General features: G+C 35.7%; 1 protein-coding gene across 6 annotated transcripts in view; it reads left to right on the top strand.

Moving 5' to 3' along the window:
• FANCB (FA complementation group B) overlaps positions 1 to 19,215 on the top strand; it is a 70,831-nt gene that overhangs the window by 4,995 nt on the left and 46,621 nt on the right. For 5 of the 6 annotated variants that reach the window (XR_002805319.2, XR_011434601.1, XR_011434600.1 and 2 more), the window contains 7 exons: positions 2,957 to 3,959; positions 8,523 to 8,675; positions 9,615 to 9,707; positions 15,142 to 15,270; positions 17,324 to 17,490; positions 18,138 to 18,568; positions 18,689 to 18,926. Coding sequence is in view for 3 of the 6 variants with exons in the window: in XM_001489715.6 (XP_001489765.3) it covers positions 2,957 to 3,959; positions 8,523 to 8,675; positions 9,615 to 9,707; positions 15,142 to 15,270; positions 17,324 to 17,490; positions 18,138 to 18,568; positions 18,689 to 18,926 (2,214 nt within the window). In the remaining 3 variants the exon portion in view is untranslated. Of the gene's footprint in view, positions 1 to 2,935; positions 3,960 to 8,522; positions 8,676 to 9,614; positions 9,708 to 15,141; positions 15,271 to 17,323; positions 17,491 to 18,137; positions 18,569 to 18,688; positions 18,927 to 19,215 lie in introns of all 6 variants that reach the window. The other variant, XM_070256943.1, reaches the window with a different exon arrangement.

Genomic DNA, 19,215 nt, shown 5'->3' with positions numbered 1-19,215 from the left:
GGGAGCAGCTTAGCTGGGTGGTTCTGGCTCAGGATCTCTCCAAGGGGCTGAGTCATGCAAAGGCTTAACTGGAGCTGGAGGATCTGATCCCAAGAAGGCTCACTCACATGGCTGTGGGTAAAAATCCTCAGTCCCTTGCTGGCGCTTGGTAGGAACCCATAGTTCCTGGTCGTGTGTACATCTTCATGGGGCTGCCTCAGTGTCTTACTGATATGGCAGGTGGCTTTCTCCAGTGCAAGTGATCCAAAGAAGAGGTCAATGAGGAAGCCACAGTGCTCTATGACCCAGTCTTGGAAGTCACACACTGTCACTTCTGCCATATTCTGTTGGTAGAAGCAAGTCATAATGACCAGCCTTCACTCAAGGAGAGGAGAATTAAGTGCCGCTTCTTGATGAAAGGAATTTCAAAGAATTTGTGAACATATTTTAAAACCACAACAAGTGATACATTTGGAAATTAGACAATAAGGTGTGCCATCTCCAATTTGAAAGTAGATGCCAATTGATCTAGTTTGCTTTTAAGTAGAATTGCCTCTAAATCAAAATCATTTCTATAAAATGCAGGCTACATTAAGTTAAATTTGTAGATTATGGTTCAGTGATTCTTTTTTCTGATTGGACTATTGGTAGACTTTATAGTAAAAGAACAAAACTTAAGCCTTTGGAGTTTACTTCTCATTCAACGGAGGAAAAACAATATTACTTACTTGTAAATGACCTAGTTTTCATTTATTACTGAAATAGTTGAATTTCCTAGTGTAAATGATCCACAAGTAGGAGAAAAGAGAAGGTATGAGTTAGAGTTATTTATAGTGGAGAGTGACCTTTCAGCATTCACGGACCATTAAGTATACAACTATTCTTCTAACCTTTCTAAGGGTAGGTACTATGTAAACCAGAGCTGACCATGATGATGATGATAATGATGATGGTAGCTCACCTTTATTGAGCAATTTCTATGTACCAGGTTTTATTTCAAGTGGGTTTTAATTAATTCCAATACCTTGTAAGGTAGATACTGTATTCTCCCCGCCCCCTTGTATACATGTAGATGTGAGGCATAAAGGGGTTAAGTAACTTGCCCGAGTCATACATCTAGTAAAAGGCAGGCCCAGCGTTCACATGGATCTCTAACCATAGCAGCTCTGCCTAGCATGTGCTAAGCATTCAATAACTGTTAAAGGAGTGACTCAGCATATATGGCCACTGAATAAAGAGAGATCAAAATCTTTTTCTTATATGTTTGTTCAATGTAGGGTTTGTTCCTTCGTTCTTTGTTTTACTTTACTAATTTTCTAAAGTTGCCTTTCTTATAACCAGTGTTCAGAGTAAGGGAAAGCATACCAGGACAGTGTGGTGGTTAAAAGTGTAGGCTCAGGAATCAGAGGGCCCCTCTTCCCAATTTACTGCCATTGCCTGTTAGTGTTGTAACCTTGCAGAATTTTCTGACCTTCGTTAAAATAAGGTTTCTTGTTTAAAAGATGGGATAACAAGAAGGTGTTACCGAACCAGGTTCACTTTTGACTGCCACTCGGAAAGCCAAACACTGAGCCGATGAGATTGCAGCAGAGAGAGAGTTTACTCACAAGGCAGCTATGTGAGGAAGTGAGAGCGTGTGTCTCAAATCTGCTTCCCCGAAAATAGGGACTCAGGGATATTTATGGGATGGGGGCAAGGTGGTCTGAAATGTGGAGAGAGGTGATGGGAGGTGAGGAGAGGTGAGGTAATTGATGATCCGCGCAAGTGTAGTCAGACTCCACGCCTCTGCATAGGACCCATGTTCACAAAATGGCCACCTTAGCATGATCTGAGGGTGGAGTTTTTGGCCTCTTGACGTCAAAAGGTCACCTATCAGACATCTCCATGGGCCCAGTTGATGAGTTGGTGGTCTCAACAGGCCCGAAGTAGACAAGGAGTTCTAATTCCTGAAAAACAGCTCACACAGCCATTACCATGGTGACCCAGGCTCCAGGGAGATGTTATCTATAGGAGCCTAGTGGGAGTCAGATAGCATATTGCCTAAATAGCACAGTTAACAATGGGTGGATTAAACAGCTAAAAGCTATAATCAGTAATTGCAAAAAGGAAAAAAAAACGTTAGTTCCTAGCTACTTAATCATCAATGGCTAACTCTGCCGGTTTCAAAGACTTACTTTAAAAGAACAGTTGTAAGCATTAAATGAAATAACGCATGTATTGCACTTGGCATATAATAAGCATGAATAATTGACAGCTATTTAATTCTTGCGTTCATTATAGTATTACTAATCCTCTATTTTTTTCAACTTTGAGAATAGTGACTTTTTTAGGTCGTAAAACTGCATTGTTTTTGCAAAGTAAGATTTAAGATTTATTTCTATTACTCATATGGAGATTTTTAAGCCATGTTATAGCATCTCCTATTTTTCTTTCTGGGCCTTTCATTTTAGCTATAGAGTCTGTACGAACTCCTGTCTCAGGGAAGCAGGAGCCCAAGTGCCTGGGCTGTGGGAGCAGTCTAATTTGAATCATTGACTGACTGAATCATGTCATGGTAAAGGGGCTGAGGTTGAGATGGAGAAACCTGGTTTGAGGCAACAGGTTAGAAAATTGGGAAACCAAGATTAGTTTGGTAGATTTGAAGTGGAACCCTTAAGAAATTCCCTGAGCCAAAAGGAATGTCTGCAGTCACTTTGAATAGAGCACTGCAGCTTTTAATAGATGCTGCTAACACATTTAGTTATCTGTTTGATATGGTTCTTTGCATTCTTTGCAAACTGTTTTTTAAGGGCTGTACAGAAATAACATTTGGGATATGTTTTTTGATAAGCGTAACGTTGTTAAGATAGCATAAAAAGCTGGAAAATGTGAACTTAATAGCATTTATGATTACCTATGTGATAGTTCTCTAATAGAAATGTATGTTTTCTTTTCAACGCTGCCTACTTGATGGCAGTTTTTCTCATTTCATTTTTAGGTTTAAAAGCGTCAACCAGAATCAATTTGCAGTCGAAAATTGGACCAACACAAAGACTTCATATTGTGGAATGACTAGCAAACAAGCAATGTCATCTAATGAACAAGAAAGGCTCTTGTGTTATAATGGGGAAGTCCTTGTTTTTCGATTGTCTAAAGGAAATTTTGCTGATGAAGGACCTGCAGAAATACCCGTATTACATGTCAGAAGAATGGTATTTGACAGAGGGACAAGAGCATTTGTTCAGAAGTCCACTGGATTCTTTAGCATAAAGGAAGAAAACTCGCATTTAAAAATTATGTGTTGCAGCTGTGTGTCAGATTTCAGAAATGGAATTAACCTCCCTTATATTGTGATGCAATGCAATAAAAAGAATAACGTTTTCAAATATCTTCTACTGTTTCTTCACAGTACCAATAAATTTGAAAAGCGTTTGAGTTTTAAACTAGGCCATGAATTGCTGGATGGCGTAAGGGTCCTTAATGGCCCTTTAGTTTTATGGAGATATGACAAAACATTCTTCTGTATCTCTCCCGAAACTCACAAAGTTATTACTCTGTCTGTTAACTTTTCCTCTATTGAGTGGGCAGGGGAGATTGCAAATCTAGGTATGGTTTTATTAGGACCAAGGAGATGTTCAAACCGAAAGCCTTCAAAATCGGATTATGCATTTCAGAATACCAAATTTTGTGTATACTCTCTTGAAAATGAAGAAGTAATAAGTGATACATATATCATCCCTCCTGCTTATAGCAGTGTGGTAACGTGTGTGCATGTGTATGCAGCTGAGATGGTCAACAACCAGTTAAGAATGTCTCTGATTGTCCTTACTCAGAAGAATCAGCTGATTTCATTCCAAAATGGAACTCCTAAAAGTGTGTGCCAACTTCCATTTGGAGATCCTTGTGCAGTTCAACTGATGGATTCCACTGGAGGAGACCTCCTTTTTGTTGTATCCTTTAGGTCCAATGATGCTTGTGCTGTTTGGGAAAAGAACTTTCAGGTACGGTACTTATTCTCATATCATTCAATTGGTGTGGTCTTAGACCTATGAAGCATTCTTACACTTCATAGAGTTTATGCTGAAGTCGTATTATCCAAATCAATTGTGAGTGCCGCACTTAAAATCATATATATTACATCATTCTTTTTTCTTAACGTTGTCTAAATACTACCTGATAAAGATTTTGCCTTGCCATTTTGAGTCATAAAACCTTTGAGTTGTTTGGAAAAAAACTGCAGTTATAAATTTATTTTTCTTTTAGTATAACAATTTCTAATTTTTATTAATGTAATAATTAGGTGTGTAGTTTACTTAGAATAAGATTATTAGTAATTTGACTTCATAAGCCTTCCTAGAAAACACCAATCAGTTTAACTTTTTAACAATTGGTAATTGTCTATTTAAACTTAAAATGAAATTAGAGGAATTCCTTGAAATGTATCATATTTGTCCCTTTAGAGGCAAATAATTGCTCTCCAGAGACAAGTGATGTGTTAATTTTCTGAAAACTGTTGCTTAGAGAATTTCATTATGTTATATTTTGAAACTCAGACTTGTCCTTTGATCTAGTCATATCTTTTAATGTAAGGTTTGGAAATTGCTTTAAAATATTCACTGATATTAAGTGTTCAAAAACAGGTAAAAAGGCGCAGAAAATGAATAGCAAATTAGAGGTTTGTAACTGGGTGTCCCACCAATAGTATTTATCTAACTGAGTTTTTGGTAACATTGCATCCTCCTGCCTTAAGATATATCAGCTTATTCAATTATGTGATGTGAAGTGTTTATAATTAAAGATAAATAATTATTACTAGTTAGAAATGTCTCTTCCAAAAGTAGTTTTTTAGTACATTGTGTAACTTTTTAAGTTCTTGTGTTACTTTGGAAAAAAGCAGATACTGCTTTACTTTGTGTGCCCTATTTGTTTAATTAGAAGCTCAACTAAAATTTCTTTTTTTTTTTTTGAGGAAGATTAGCCCTGAGCTAACTGCTGCTAATCCTCCTCTTTTTTCTGAGGAAGACTGGCCCTAAGCTAACATCCATGCCCATCTTCCTCTACTTTATATGTGGGACGCCTACCACAGCATGGCGTGCTATGCAGTGCCGTGTCCACACCCAGATTCGAACCAGCGAACCCCGGGCCGCTGAAGCGGAACATGCGCACTTAACTGCTGCGCCACCGGGCCAGCCCCGTCAACTAAAATTTCCATCACTATATTACCACCTTGATATGGAATATTGATAAATGTTTTGAAAAGTTCAAAAGACATCTTTTCTGTGAATCGTTACCTTGTGTGTGTGTTAGTGTGTGTGGAAATGTCAGTTTGAAATTGTGTTTTATCATGCTTTGCCTTGTAAGTTACCTTTATGTTACCAGGGATTATGTAATCATATTCAACCTCTGTAACACATAGAGGACTTAAATTCTCAAAAGGAAAATGATTTGAAAGCTGTCCTATTTTATTGAAAGCAGTCTTTTAAAAGTACATTGTAGTTTTGTTTGAAGGTCATTTGGAAGGTAACATTTTGTCTTTTTCTACTCTCTTTTACTTTCATGAAATGCTAGGGGGAAACATCTGGTATAGCCTGTAACCCTTATTGGGGTCAGCGTAATGGAAATAACACACTTAACCTGGGTTTGAACCCCCTGAGCCCCTTACTGGTGTTACCTTAAGGAATATATTTAATTTTTGTGAACCCGCTTTCTGTCTTTATGAAATTGTGGAATCATCCTGCCTCTGAGAGGGGAGAATTAATAAAATGATATTGTAAAGTGTCTTGCACATAGGAAAAGCTCAGTAAGTGGTAACTGCTATTATGTTAGACAAAGGCTAGGGCTGTCATCAGTGACTTGTACCTACCCAAGGTCCCTTACTCACCTGGATAAGGAAAGACAACTCCCTTATGCTTCATTAATTCAGTAAAATATGGTCATTATTCACTTGAAGTGGGTCTCTTGCTTGGACACTGTAGAGCTCTGCCACTAAGATGTTACCCAAAGCAGCAGACTAGATCACTCCCTGTAAGTGGGCCTGTAGCTGTTGGCCTCCCTGCCTTGAAATTGCGTTCTAGGATTATTTCTCTATGGTGAACCACCGTCTCTTCCACAAGTTACTTTCCTGAGTCCCTGCTGACCTACTCCTTAAGCTACCTCTTCAGGGATGCTGTACTTCTAAACTGTCCTCAAATGCCCTATACTGAAAGCTCTGGAGTTAGACCCTGATATCTACAAGTTAAGTGCTTCTAAATTGCCTCAGTCGCCTTGCCACTCTTGGAGTTTTACAGCTCCTGCCTCTTTCTTGATGTTATATTTATACTCCCTTACTTAAAGAAAAATTGGATATAGCTTAGGGTAAAATATTCAATTACTTTAAAAAAAGAGAATAAAGGTTGAGAATCTGAAAATAAATGGGGAGGGGAGGTAAGCATGCAGAAAACCTGGGTTAAGGGAAGTAATTGCATTTGAGCAATTATACTTAGTTTAGCAGTTAAGACAAAAACGGTAAATACAGCAAGTTTTGCAATTGAATGAAACACACTATCAAGGGAAAAAAATTCCTAATATTGAGTTCCAAGAGGAATTTACTGTTTGTAGTATTATGTAAGAGATTTTGAATAATAAAATGAATACATTATTGAATAATAAAATGGTGCCTTTAATAGCAGTTTTGCCCCAAAATGGGAGAAAACAACAGAAGCAGTCTTCTTTTGTGTTGGCTATGGATTCATCCATCCATCCATCCTTTCACTACCTCATTCCATAAAGGAATTAAGGCAGCTTGCAAAGATAGGTAAAATACAAACAAGCATAAATTAGAATAAGAAATGAAAATCAAGGTTAGTATGTTCTCAGATCAGCCCTTCATAAAAGTCCCAGGTATAATGTTTAATCCAGTGATAGGACTTGAAACAGCTGAGTCTAGAGAAATAATGATTAGCTTTTCTCAGGCTTTCTTCAGTAGAAATTGTCTCTGCAAGTTTTGACAAGAATCTACGTGGCAGGCATTTGAGAATTGAGATCATTTTCAAGTATACCTGAAACATTGGTGTGTTGTAGATAGAAAGAGGTTAATATGTTCTAGAGGTGTGCTGTCTAATATGGTAGTCAGTAGCCACATGTGGTTATTCACCATTTGAAATGTGGCTATTCTGAATTAGAATGTGCTATAAATGTTAAGTACACACCGGATTTCAAGACTTAGTAAAAAATGAAAGTAAAGTATCATGTTAATTTTTGTTGATTATATTGAAGTAAAATAATATTTTGGATATATTGGATTAAATAAAATATAATAAAATTAATTTCACCTTTTTCTTTTCACTGCTAGAGAATTTTCTTTTATTGGCTACTGGAAAATCTAAAATTATATATGTGCCTTGCATTTGTGGCTCACCTATATTTCTTTTGTACAGCGCTGTTCTAGAGCTATAGATTGCAAATGTGTGGGTGCATGCATGAGTGCACAGCTCTATGGTGTTTACATGCTGAACACATTCTTATCACTAATATCTCTTCACATAGTTAATTATACTGCACGATGCTCATGGGGGTGGTGGGAGAAAAGGAGGATGTGGATTTACAAATAAGCTTCATTCCTAGATATATGAAAAATCACTGCTTTGGATATTAGCCTTATAGGGGAAAGATTGATATTTGGTTATATAGACTGAAGAGTCTTATATTCTTGCTCTAATGCAAGCCACCTTCAATCATCCAGATGATGTATCTGTGCTCCTCGGATTCTGAGTGGGAGTGTAAGCTTTTCTGCCTGAGGGAGAAGGAGTATCTGATTCCCATGGTGTTGGTTTTCCAGGGGGCCAATCTGGAGGCTTTCAGCTTTATGGACCTTTAAGAAGTTGTCTTCTATTTTAAACTTGAGGTTTCACATTGTGGTATAAACTGATCAAATCATTTCATTAGGCTGGCATGGTTCTAGGTGCCCGATTATTAGGATCCCTCCCCTTCTGTGACCCTGATAATGGCTATGTTCTCCCCTACCAGGGTTTAGGGTATTAAGCTCATCTTGACTCTTAAAGGTTATTCTGCTTTGAGAGCTCTTAAAGTATCTATTAGTATCTTCCAGTTGCCCTAATGCAACTGAATTCCTTGTGTAATTAGTCTTATCGTAAATACATATCCACTAAGGCTTTTGAGAGTGAGGGTCATCCTTAAGTTAATCATGTTAGAGAAAGAATCTTCACTAGAGTTACTCATGAGAAATGTTAGAATTTCCAAAACATTTAGTCGTGAGAAGTGTTAGAGTTTATAAATTATAATAAAATTTAATATAGAAATCAGGAATGTGACAGTCCCATGATAGATGTTGATAAAATATTAAAATTTAAGTACCTTGCTATTTATAAAGTTGTTATAACTCCTTATGTTTTCTAACCTCCCAGTATCTTTAGTTTAGTTTTTAGTGTTTACACTCCCATTTTCATTACTTGTTTGTAAGATTGAAGATAACAAATTACAACTACATGAAACAAAAGGATTTAGTTTATTTCACATCTGATTTTTTTTCCTTCTCTGTTTCTCCTCTATCATCCTCTTTCTCTCAGGTTGCTGCTAAATGGCAAAAAGTTAGCTTGGTACTCATAGATGACTTTATTGGAATTGGAACTGAACAAGTACTGCTACTTTTTAAGGACTCCTTGAATTCAGATAGTCTGAGTTCATTTAAAATAACAAATCTTCGCAGCATAAACTATTCAGTAAGTACTATTTACTTTTTATGCATTACTTTAAGAACCATTTTAGAAAATTTGAATGCTTTAAAGCTTTTGTGTGTGTGTGAGGAAGATTGGCCCTCAGCTAACATCTATGCCAATCTTCCTCTATTTTATGTGGGATGCCACCACAGCATGGCTTGACGAGCAGTGCTAGATCCACGCCCAGGATCTGAACCTGCAAACCCTGGGCCACTAAAGCAGAGTGCACGAACTTAACCACTATGCCACTGGGCCGGCCCCTAAAGCTTTTGATCCACTATTTAAATATTTGATTTCATGCTTAAAGTAAACTTTTTGAACTTTGAAAATACATAGATTAAACCTTTTAAATATATACATTGAATCTCCTTTCAACAAATGTTATACAAATCGACTATACTTTTGATATAAATTTGGAATATATTGTAGTCACTCTAGTGACAATAATACTGTAAATTAACCTTTTGCTTCTGAAAATCACATTTTATATCAATAAACATGATAATTTTGGATTGAGGAATAAAATGAAGTGAAACTGCTATATTAAAAGAACACTTCATAATATCTTAAGATCTTGGGCATAAGGGAAATAATACTAAAGTTTCAGATCTATATAAATAGGTCTGAGCCTTGGTTTTTTTTCATTAGTAAAATAAGGATAATTCTTATTTTCTTTATTTAATGAGATTTTATAAAAATCTAGTAAGCTGATACTTTTCGAAGCAGTATACAAATGTTAGGTGGGTGGTAATAGTGGTAATAATAGTAATTTTTTCTAGTTACAAGAAGATGGGGCAAATATATATTTTGTCTTTTACATAATAGTGTGTAACATGGGAAACTGCCCTTTGACTGGAGAAACTTTAATTGTATTTTGTTAGTCTTATGAATTTTCAGTTTATTTTAAAGTTTCAGTTTTAGTGTATTTTTTTTAATTTTTAGACTGAAACATCAGATTGCTATGAAGAGGACTTATTTGAAGACATACAAGATAATCGTTATTTGGTGGTTCCACCTCTGAAAAGGGGATTGAAAGTTAGTGTCAATGTTTGCTTTTTGCTTCTGCTTTTTTGGATGTGTTATTCTAAGTGAAGGAAAGAACATTGAAAGAAAGATCCTTAACGTATAAGCAACTCTGTGATTGGGAAGAAATGGTATTTTAAAGGATCTTTACCTTTTCAGTAGCTCTGTAAAAATTATTATGAAATTACTTATAAATGTATCATCTAAAAATGATACCTTGTTATAGTAAGTGTGTGTAAATTTAATAAATCTTGTAAGATAAAATATAAATAGCTCACTTTTGAAAACACGTTCTTTCTGGTCTTTAGGATCAGTATACCACAGTATCTCTTTTCAAAGAGCAGCAAATATGATGACTCATGCCGTGTTCCAAACATGAACAGTTTACCCTTAGTTTTCCGTACGAAGCTCTCTAAAAAAGAGTTTTTGTTTTTTCCCAAATGTATGAAGATAATGCATGTTCCCTGTAAAATATTCAGACCATGCAAAGAAATAATAAAAAGAAACTAACAATTACGTGATTCCGTTACTGAGATATAATCAATTTTAGCACTTTGGCATGTATATTCTTGTAGATTTTTTAATAAATATATGCAAATTTACATGGAAATGTGATTATAAGATTCATGGTCTTTTATAAACTGCCTTTTTTCATTCATAAAAATTTTCAAATATACAGAAGACTTCAATGAATAGTACAATGATTATCTTTGTAGTCCCCACGTTGATTCAACTATTGTTTCTTTTTTAAAAGTCATATTTGCCTCATCTGTTTGCGCTTGTGCGTATGTACGAGTATGTGTGCATTTTTGCAGACGAAAGTTGCAAATATTACAATACTTCACGCCTTTATGTTTTAGCAGGAATCCCCTAAAAATAAGGACGTTCTCCTATGTAACCACAATACCATTTTCACTTAGAAAATTAATAATGACCTCTTAATCCTATTTACTATTCAGACTATATTCAGATGTCTTCAGTTGCCACAAAGATGCTTTCTTCTTTTTTTGTGTGTATGAAGATGATTGTCCCTGAGCTAACATCTGCTGCCAATCCTCCTCTTTTTGATTGAGGAAGATTGTCACTGAGCCAACATCTGTGCCAATCTTCCTCTATTTTGTATGTGGGCCGCTACCTCACAGCTTGATGAGCGGTGTGCAGGTCCGTGCCCTGGATCCAAACCTGTGAAACCTGGGCTGCCAAAGGGGAGTGTGTGAGCTCAACCACCATGCCACCAGGCTGCCCCGACAAAGATGTTTTCTATAGCTGTTTTTTTCAGGATCAAATTGAAATTTATACTTGTACTTCATTATTATATGTCTCATTTTATCTAGAATAATGCCCTCTCTCCTCTTTTTTTTAAAGGACACTAATGAAGAGGTCAGGCCAGTTGTCACCTTTCAGATTTGTCTGTTTCCTTGTGTTGTCATTTAACTTTTTCCTCTATCCTTGGCAAACTTTTTTTTTTATAAAGGGCCAGATCATAATATTTGTACTCTGCAGGCTGTTTTAAAAATTTTTGCAACTATTTTAATTATTAAAGTGAGTTCACTAAATGCTTATTAAACACAAATAGTAATGTGAACAGTAGATAAATAAAACATCATAGTGGACATAGAACCATAAATGGAAAGATCAATTACATTAAAAACTTTTGTGCTCTGAACAAAGCAAAATAAATGACCAACTCTGTAAAAAGAAATTGTAACATATGACAAAGGAATTGACTTCCTTAATATAAATATGCATTCTCAAACAGTAATCTTGAGGATGTAAAGTGGCCCAGCCTCCTCAGAAGGAAACTTCTTATAGCTATTAAAATGTGAATCAAATATATCTTTTTACTCTCACAGTTTTACTTCTAGAAATCTATTCTAAGGATGTACTTGTACATGTAAGCAAAGGTGATTTTACAGGAATGTTTATGTAGTATTTATAAACAACAAAATTCAGTCAAAATCTAAATATCCATACTTAAGAGTATGGTGAATAAATTATGATATACCTGAACCATGGAATACCATGCAGCTGTCAAAAAGAATAAGGTAGATCTTTATACTGATTTAGAAATGATGCTGAAATAATTTAATTTATGAAAACATGACTTTCAGAAATTCCACTTCTGGTAATAAGTCACTCAATTTATTTGGACCAACTGTCCTGATAAAAACAACTTAAAATGATAGTTGAAATATGTTTTTAAAAGCCTCAAAAAGCTGAAAATATAAGAATAAATTATCGAGTTAAACTTTAAAGGCTGGAACCCAGAGAGAGAAACAGAGCACTGATGCTGCTTTTGCCCTGGGAGCATTTGTATTTAGCCTAAAGCAGTAGTGCCCTAGGCACCTGGCAGAAACAAATGTAGAATCCTCTCTCGAAAAACAGATTTATTCTAGGCCGCTTATAAATCTCACAAGTAACTTTTCAAAGAAAAGGAGCCACCCACAGAATAGCTAAGCACATTCACAGAAAATAACCAAATAGCATTACTATAAACTAAAAATACATTGGAATTAAAAACAAAATAACCTCAACAGATGAGTTGAACAGTTGACTCAAAAAAATATAGAGCAAATAAGCAAACCAGACTATGTTAGAAAAATTATCCAGAAGGTAACACGGAGACAAAGAAGGAAAATATGAAAGAAACATAGAGGGAAGGCAGGGATATATGGAGCTGGGGAATAAGAGAGAGTTGAGTGTCCATTTTGTTTCAAGTATTCACATCTTATTGCTAGCTCTCAATGTGGATAAAAACATTTCCAAGTATTAGAAAGCCTTTTAGAGATTAACAAGTCTACCCTGTCCACCGTTTTACATAGGAGTAAACAAATGAGAGCCAGAAAGATTAAGTGACTTGCAGTGCTAGAAGTAGATTTTGTTTCACTGTTCTTTCTCCTGTGCAATTTGTTTTCCAACCAGTTGTTGGAGGGGAAATGGAAAGACCAGGACCTTTAAGAAACTTGTACACATTTACAGGAATGTTCACAGCAGCATTCTTTGTAATGCCTCACAACTGGATCTAACCCAGAGGTCCATCAGCAGGAGAATGGAGAAATAAACTGGTATAGTCATGCGATGGAGTACTATAGAGTAATGAAAGGTGCAAACTACAGCTACTCACAACAAATGGATGACTCTAAAACCTAGTGTGTACAGAACGATTACATTTATAAAAGGTTCAGAAGCAAAACACACAAAAAACTAAAAGTGCTCTTTAGGAGTTCATACAATGGTGGTAAAATTATGAAAACAAACAAGGAAGTTATCTTAAAAGGCCAGGGTAGTGTTGCCTCCAGTGGAGAAAGAGAGGGTCATGATTGGGGAGTGCCCACGGGCTGCTCCCGGAGTGCTACTTTTTGACTTGGGTGTGGTTACATGGTTGTTGACTTCATTATTAGTCTGTAAACTGTTTTTTTTATAATGCATTCTTCTGCATGTATGAGAGAAAAAGAACAAAAAAGCAAGGTTTCATGTCACGCAGTGCAGTATGCTCTTGTATTTGATTTCGGATGGGTTTTGTTTCTTTGTGGGGAGGAGAAAGAAAGCATTTCTTAACATATACATGGAAAAGTTCTGGAAAAGTAAACACTCTTGGCTGTGCAAATGGGATTGGTGGTCTAGGAAGGTAAGGTGAGATATATTTTTATGTTGTTTAAAATTTTTGCCATGTGCTTATTTTCATAGTTTTATGACAAAACTTCGCAACATAGAAAATATAAGTAGTTTAGTGATTCACCATTTAGTCCTGGAGTTGGGGCCATGTTGAAGAAAGTAGGGAAGAGAGAACATGGAAAATTTCTGAGGGTGCCCTCATTTTTAATCTGCGCACGTAGTCCTCTCTTCCACTCCCTGCCCCTCCAGCAGTCTCAGGTTGACTGTCCACCTCTGATGGGTACATCTCCCTTCCCCCAACTCACAAATAAACTCAGTGAATGAGTAATGGAGTGTGAATGATGGGGAACCCACAGAACTAGGTCAACATAAGGAGTTTAAAAATATTAGCTAGACACTACATACTTTGTGCAGTGAGGTAAGATATAATTCAATCATTACTCTCCAACTTTTATTCATTGATAAAAAGAAAAAGAATTTACCTGTCTTAAAATGTAATTTAAAAGAAAGGAATTAAAAAACAGGATGCATATTGTTTTTTCATGCATATTGTTTTTTCAATCTAGAAAAACATGTTATATTAAAAGCTGGATTAATACTTAAACAGTCTCAGATATCCATCTGAAATGAAACAGCTTCTATCAGTTCAATGCAACTCTTTAAATTTTCAGTAGCAAAATGTATTTCATGAACGTTTCATCCTTAGTGCTGAAATCTTATTTATCTGATGTAATAGAAGGAACAGATTGCTCTATCCCCACTTCAGAGCCAGATTTTTTTTTTCCAGTAGTTAAGAGTTGACCCTAGCACTGAATTTATTAGCACAAAAATAAACTTGTGACAGTTTGGAGGCTGTTAACTGTATTATCTTTAAAATTTTGCCATAAAGGTGTATGAATCAAAGATGTCAAACTATCAAATTGAAAGTGACCGTTTCGGGCCAGCCTGGTGACGCAGCAGTTAAGTTCTCACATTCTGCTTTGGCGGCCCGGGGTTCGCCGGTTCGGATCCCAGTGTGGGCATAGCACCTCTTGGCAAGCCATACTGTGGTAGACGTGCCACACATAAAGTAGAGGAAGATGGGCAAGGATGTTAGCTCAGGGCCAGTCTTCCTCAGCAAAAAGAGGAGGATTGGCAGGAGATGTTAGCTCAGGGCTAATCCTCCTCCTCAAAAAAGTGACCATTTCTATTCATAATGATGCCTTTTGCTTTTTGAAGCAGAAATTATTTCAACAACAAGAAAAACAGGTTTCTTGTAGGGGCAGGAGTGTTGGTAGGCCTTGATTTTTTTTTTCTTTTTTGGAAGATTAGCCCTGAGCTAATATCCACTGCCAATCCTCCACTTTTCGCTAAGGAAGATTGGCCCTGAGCTAACATCCATGCCTATCTTCCTCTACTTTATATGTGGGACGCCTGCCACAGCATGGCTTGACAAGCAGTGTGTAGGTCTGCACCTAGGATCCAAGTTGGTGAAGCCTGGGCCACTGAAGCAGAACATGCAAGCTTACTGCACTGTAGGGCAAGCCCCTGGCCTTGATTTTTATTCATATTGATTGATTACCTAACTCAGTGATGAAACGGATACTAATACATTGGCGTTCTCTCAGTTTGATATGTAAACTCTTGCAGTTACTTGCTGTGTTATTTTCCTTTGTAATTAGAGACTTAAAATGTATAAATAAAGTAGTTTTGCTCTGAGAAATATTCTCTGCTTTTCTATAGAGAAATGAATTAATAAGCAAATTTGGAGAAAGTTCTTCCTGAATTAATGGTATGTCAGGTTTCATTTGAAATTATGTCCCTGACAATGATTTTTCTTTCTACTTTACAGGTTGGTTTCATTTCTATTCAGGAATTACAGCGGCATCTCTTGCTTAAGGAAAAAATGATTTCAAAATCTTACAAAGCTTTAATAAACCTGGTTCAAGGGAAAGATGATAGTACATCAAGTGCAGAGGAGGTAAAATTAGTTGTGACCATTTTATCATTTTATGAGTTGAAAATCTACAAGCTATTGAAGAGTTATTTAAATTGGAGTATTGGAATATGTTAGAAAATGCTCAATGGATCAAGCAAAGTGGCAGAGATTATAATGGTGGGCTTTTATGACATTGAAAAATATTTGATTCAGAAGCCAATATTTTACCAATTTGCAAATTATTCTGTAGGATATTAAAATCTCAGTTATCAGGAACCTTGGGGAGTAAGTCCTTTTGTTTAACAAAGATTTAACTGTTAAACTTTTTTATTTGTATAGTTTGAATAGAAATTACTCCTAAGTGAATTATATATTTTCTAATTTCTTAAACAGAATATACTAAGCGTTATTTAACCTTGTATTGGTGATTACATGACTTCATCATTAATATAATAATTGTTCTTTTAGTCTGTTGCATGGTTCATTTCTAAGGATATTTGTTCTTCTAGTTAATGTCCCTGAATTGCTATGCTTTTTTAGTCCTTATATCTGCTTTTTATAATTTTACTCTCGTTTTCCTTGTGGTTGACCATCATAAGATCCTCTTCAGGTACCCTGCAGTTACCCATGCCAGTATGGTAATGTAGGAAGTTAGCAAAAGCTGCTTTGACTTCATAGAAAATAGTATTTATGCACATTAGTTCCACATAGAGAAAGCATAGCAAAATTACAAATAAATCGAGAAAAGCTAGACATAGAGAAACTTGATGTTGCATTTTATTCCCTGATGTCACTTTAGTGCCTAGCTCCGACTTTCTTTAAGATTGACCATTCTTGTAATGGTCCATGCCTTGTGTCTGTAATTCAGTCTTATCAATATGAGGATTTTGGTCCAAAATAGGATTCCATTGACGTAACAAACATAACAAAAGCACATCATGTTGTGTTTCTGTATTACTCTTCTGATCTGGGAAACCTCATGAAAGTCATTGTTAAAAGTCTCACCGTTTCCCTTTTCCACCTCACCCCAACGATTTTGCCAGTATTAGAAAAGGGGAAGAACTGTTCAGAAATTAATGCATTGAAACCACTTTGTATAAGGCACCGTTTTTGGCACTTTATATGGTTAATTTTAAAAGTAATCCTGGCAAGTAGTCAAAATGTCCACAGGTTTCAGATAAATAGCCTGCCTCAAATCTCACAGCTACTGGCAGAAACATCAGATTCCTAGAAACATGTTTAGTCCACTATAATATAAGTGCCCATGTCTTTTTTCAGTAATTACCACAAAGAAGGCCAGTATAGAGTAATGATTAAGATAGAGCATGGGCTCTGGAACCAGTCTGCTTTGGTTCACATCCTAGCTCTGCCACTTGCTAGCTGTGTGACCTTCGGAAAGGTACTTAACCTCCCTGTGCCTCGTTTTCCTTATCTGGAAAATGCAGATGATCATCTTACTGACCTAGGATACTAGGGTTATTCTGAAAGGTAAACAAATTGATACATGAATGGCATTTAGAATAGGGCCTGACATACAGTAAGCATTCAATAAGTGTTGTATATTATTACCATTACTCCTCCTCCACTTACTATTGCTACTACTGTTTCTATTGTTATTCTAAATCCGTATGTGTGTGGAAATGAGTGAATATGGCCTCAATTTTAAGAATAAAATTTTAGCAATAATCGATCAGCAGTCCAAAGATAGTTTAATCAGTGTTATTCGTATAAAAGTTTACAGTTATAGGTTTAAAACAAGTGATAAAATAAAGATTGGATTGTTTTCAGCATGCCTGGGGCGCATATTGTCAGATTATTTTTCAAAATCGATTCCAGGTTTATACCCCTGCTGGCTTTGTGTGTGATACCCCATCTTGTTTCCAGTCAGGGCGTGCTGCTTGATCTGAGTAGATAGTTATATATGTTTTATAAATTTTATTTTAGTGAAATATGTATAACCTATAATTTAATATATTATAAATGATAATTTGTTTTGAAACATGTAAGCCATAAGGCCTGGCCAATAGCTGATTCACATTTTACTACATTTATTAGTTTTTTTGTAATCAGTTATTTAAACATGTTTTTCTACAAGGAATGTCTTTTTACTCTTTGTGGTGAAGAAGAAAATCCTGTCCATACCTTTGATGAAAAGTTATCAGACAATTTTCAAGATTCAGAACAGCTAGTAGAGAAGATATGGTATCGTGTAGTAGATGATAGCTTGGTTGTTGGAGTGAAAATCACATCTTCTTTGAAGTTGTAAGTAAATCTTAATATAACATTATCTGCATGCTCAAGAACAGCACTGTCCAAGGGAATTACGATGCAAGCCACATATGTAATTTTAAATGTTCTATAACCATATTAAAAGATGTAAATAGAAACAGGTGAAATTAATTTTAATAATATTATATCCAAAACATTATCATTGCTGAGGGACAAACAATATTCTGTATTAAAAAGCAGATTTTATTCAAGTCATTTAGGGGAGTATAAAGTACAGTTTTTGCTTTAGAGGTATTTGCATTCTAAATTATTGCCAAAATAAACTCTTTGAAAAAATAAGTAGTATTTTTCTTGTTTAAAAAGAAGGGGTGAAAGTAATTTACCTTAAAAATAAAATCCAGGCATTATTTTACCATTCCTTTCTGTTAAAATATTACTTTCTTAAAGTCCAGCATATTTACATTGTTTTTGCTTTCCTATTTCAAGAGAAGTGCTTTTACAGGATCTGTAAAAATGTATTTAGCTTTTACACTTAATTTTCTGATACATTTTGCATTTGAAATGATGTTTCCTAGGAAAAGAGAGAATAAAATTTTGTTGTTGTTTGCATGGCATTTAATCATCTATTTGATTTTAAATAATGAACCTTTAGAGTAAACCGAACTCTGGATTTCTTACAGGTCCCTGGATCAGGTGACTTTATCGCTGTTGATGGATCAAGCCCATAGCTCCAGCATTCAGCTTATTAAGTGTCAAAATAGGGTGATCAAGTTGAGTAGGGATTCTTTCCCAGCACCATGCTCAGAGCCATATGAAAGAGGATCAGAGGCAAAAAGGATCAAGTTGACTGTTGATAGTGAGGAAGAGAAAAGCTTTGTTTGCGAACAACCATCTGAGAAAGAGTGTGTACAGATAATTACTGCTGTAACATCTCTTTCACCACTGTTAGCATTCAATAATTTTTGTTGTATTCTGCTGCTACAAATTAGGAAGAGAGAAAATGGTAACTATTTTGAAGATCATTATATTCAGTGTGGTAGACTTTTTATAAGTCTAGAAGATCTTTCAAGTGGGAAATACCTAGTGAAATTTCCAAAGAAGAAAACCATCGGTAATTTTTGTTGGTACTATTTAATCATATACCTAATTGAGTCAGCAAATTTTAAGAACTCTCTTTTTTTGATAATGGACAGAGTTTAATGACAGAGCTTGTGACATCTTTTTCTTGTAGAACACGTGGAAGATCTCTGTGCACTTCTTGCAGCATTGTACAAAACTTGTTTTCAAATCACATCACCCAACTGTGCTCTGACTTCAATGAAGACGTGGCTCTTAGAACTTATGAAATGTGAAGTAATCAAAGAATTTCCAGAAATTTGCTTTTGTAAAATCCCAGGAAGTTTCTATGGGACACTCTTCAGTTGGAAACAAAGAACACCATTTGAAGGGATTTTAGTAGTCTATTCCAGGTAATGCACATCAAATTGGAATTAGTCCACAGAAGTTAGGGTGTATGGATGTGGTGAATAGGCGGTCCAACAACAGTCCCTACGGTAGAGTTTTGTGCCATTGTGGGACATGTTTGAGTCGTTGCTTCCTACAGCATGAATGGAAAGGTGGCCTCATTTAGAAACTGAAGTGTTTAAATTTTGTGTGTGTTTTTGGCTTTTTTCTTTTAGGGTCTAATAATTATTTTAAGATTTCCCCTTCTCCCTCACAGTGAAATTTTAAAAATATGATATTGATCTTATTACTCAG

This window comes from Equus caballus, chromosome X (genome assembly GCF_041296265.1).
Source record: "Equus caballus isolate H_3958 breed thoroughbred chromosome X, TB-T2T, whole genome shotgun sequence".
NCBI lineage: Eukaryota > Metazoa > Chordata > Mammalia > Perissodactyla > Equidae > Equus > Equus caballus.
Note: the sequence above shows the minus strand (reverse complement) of the source record. Positions and strands in the feature narration are given on the sequence as shown.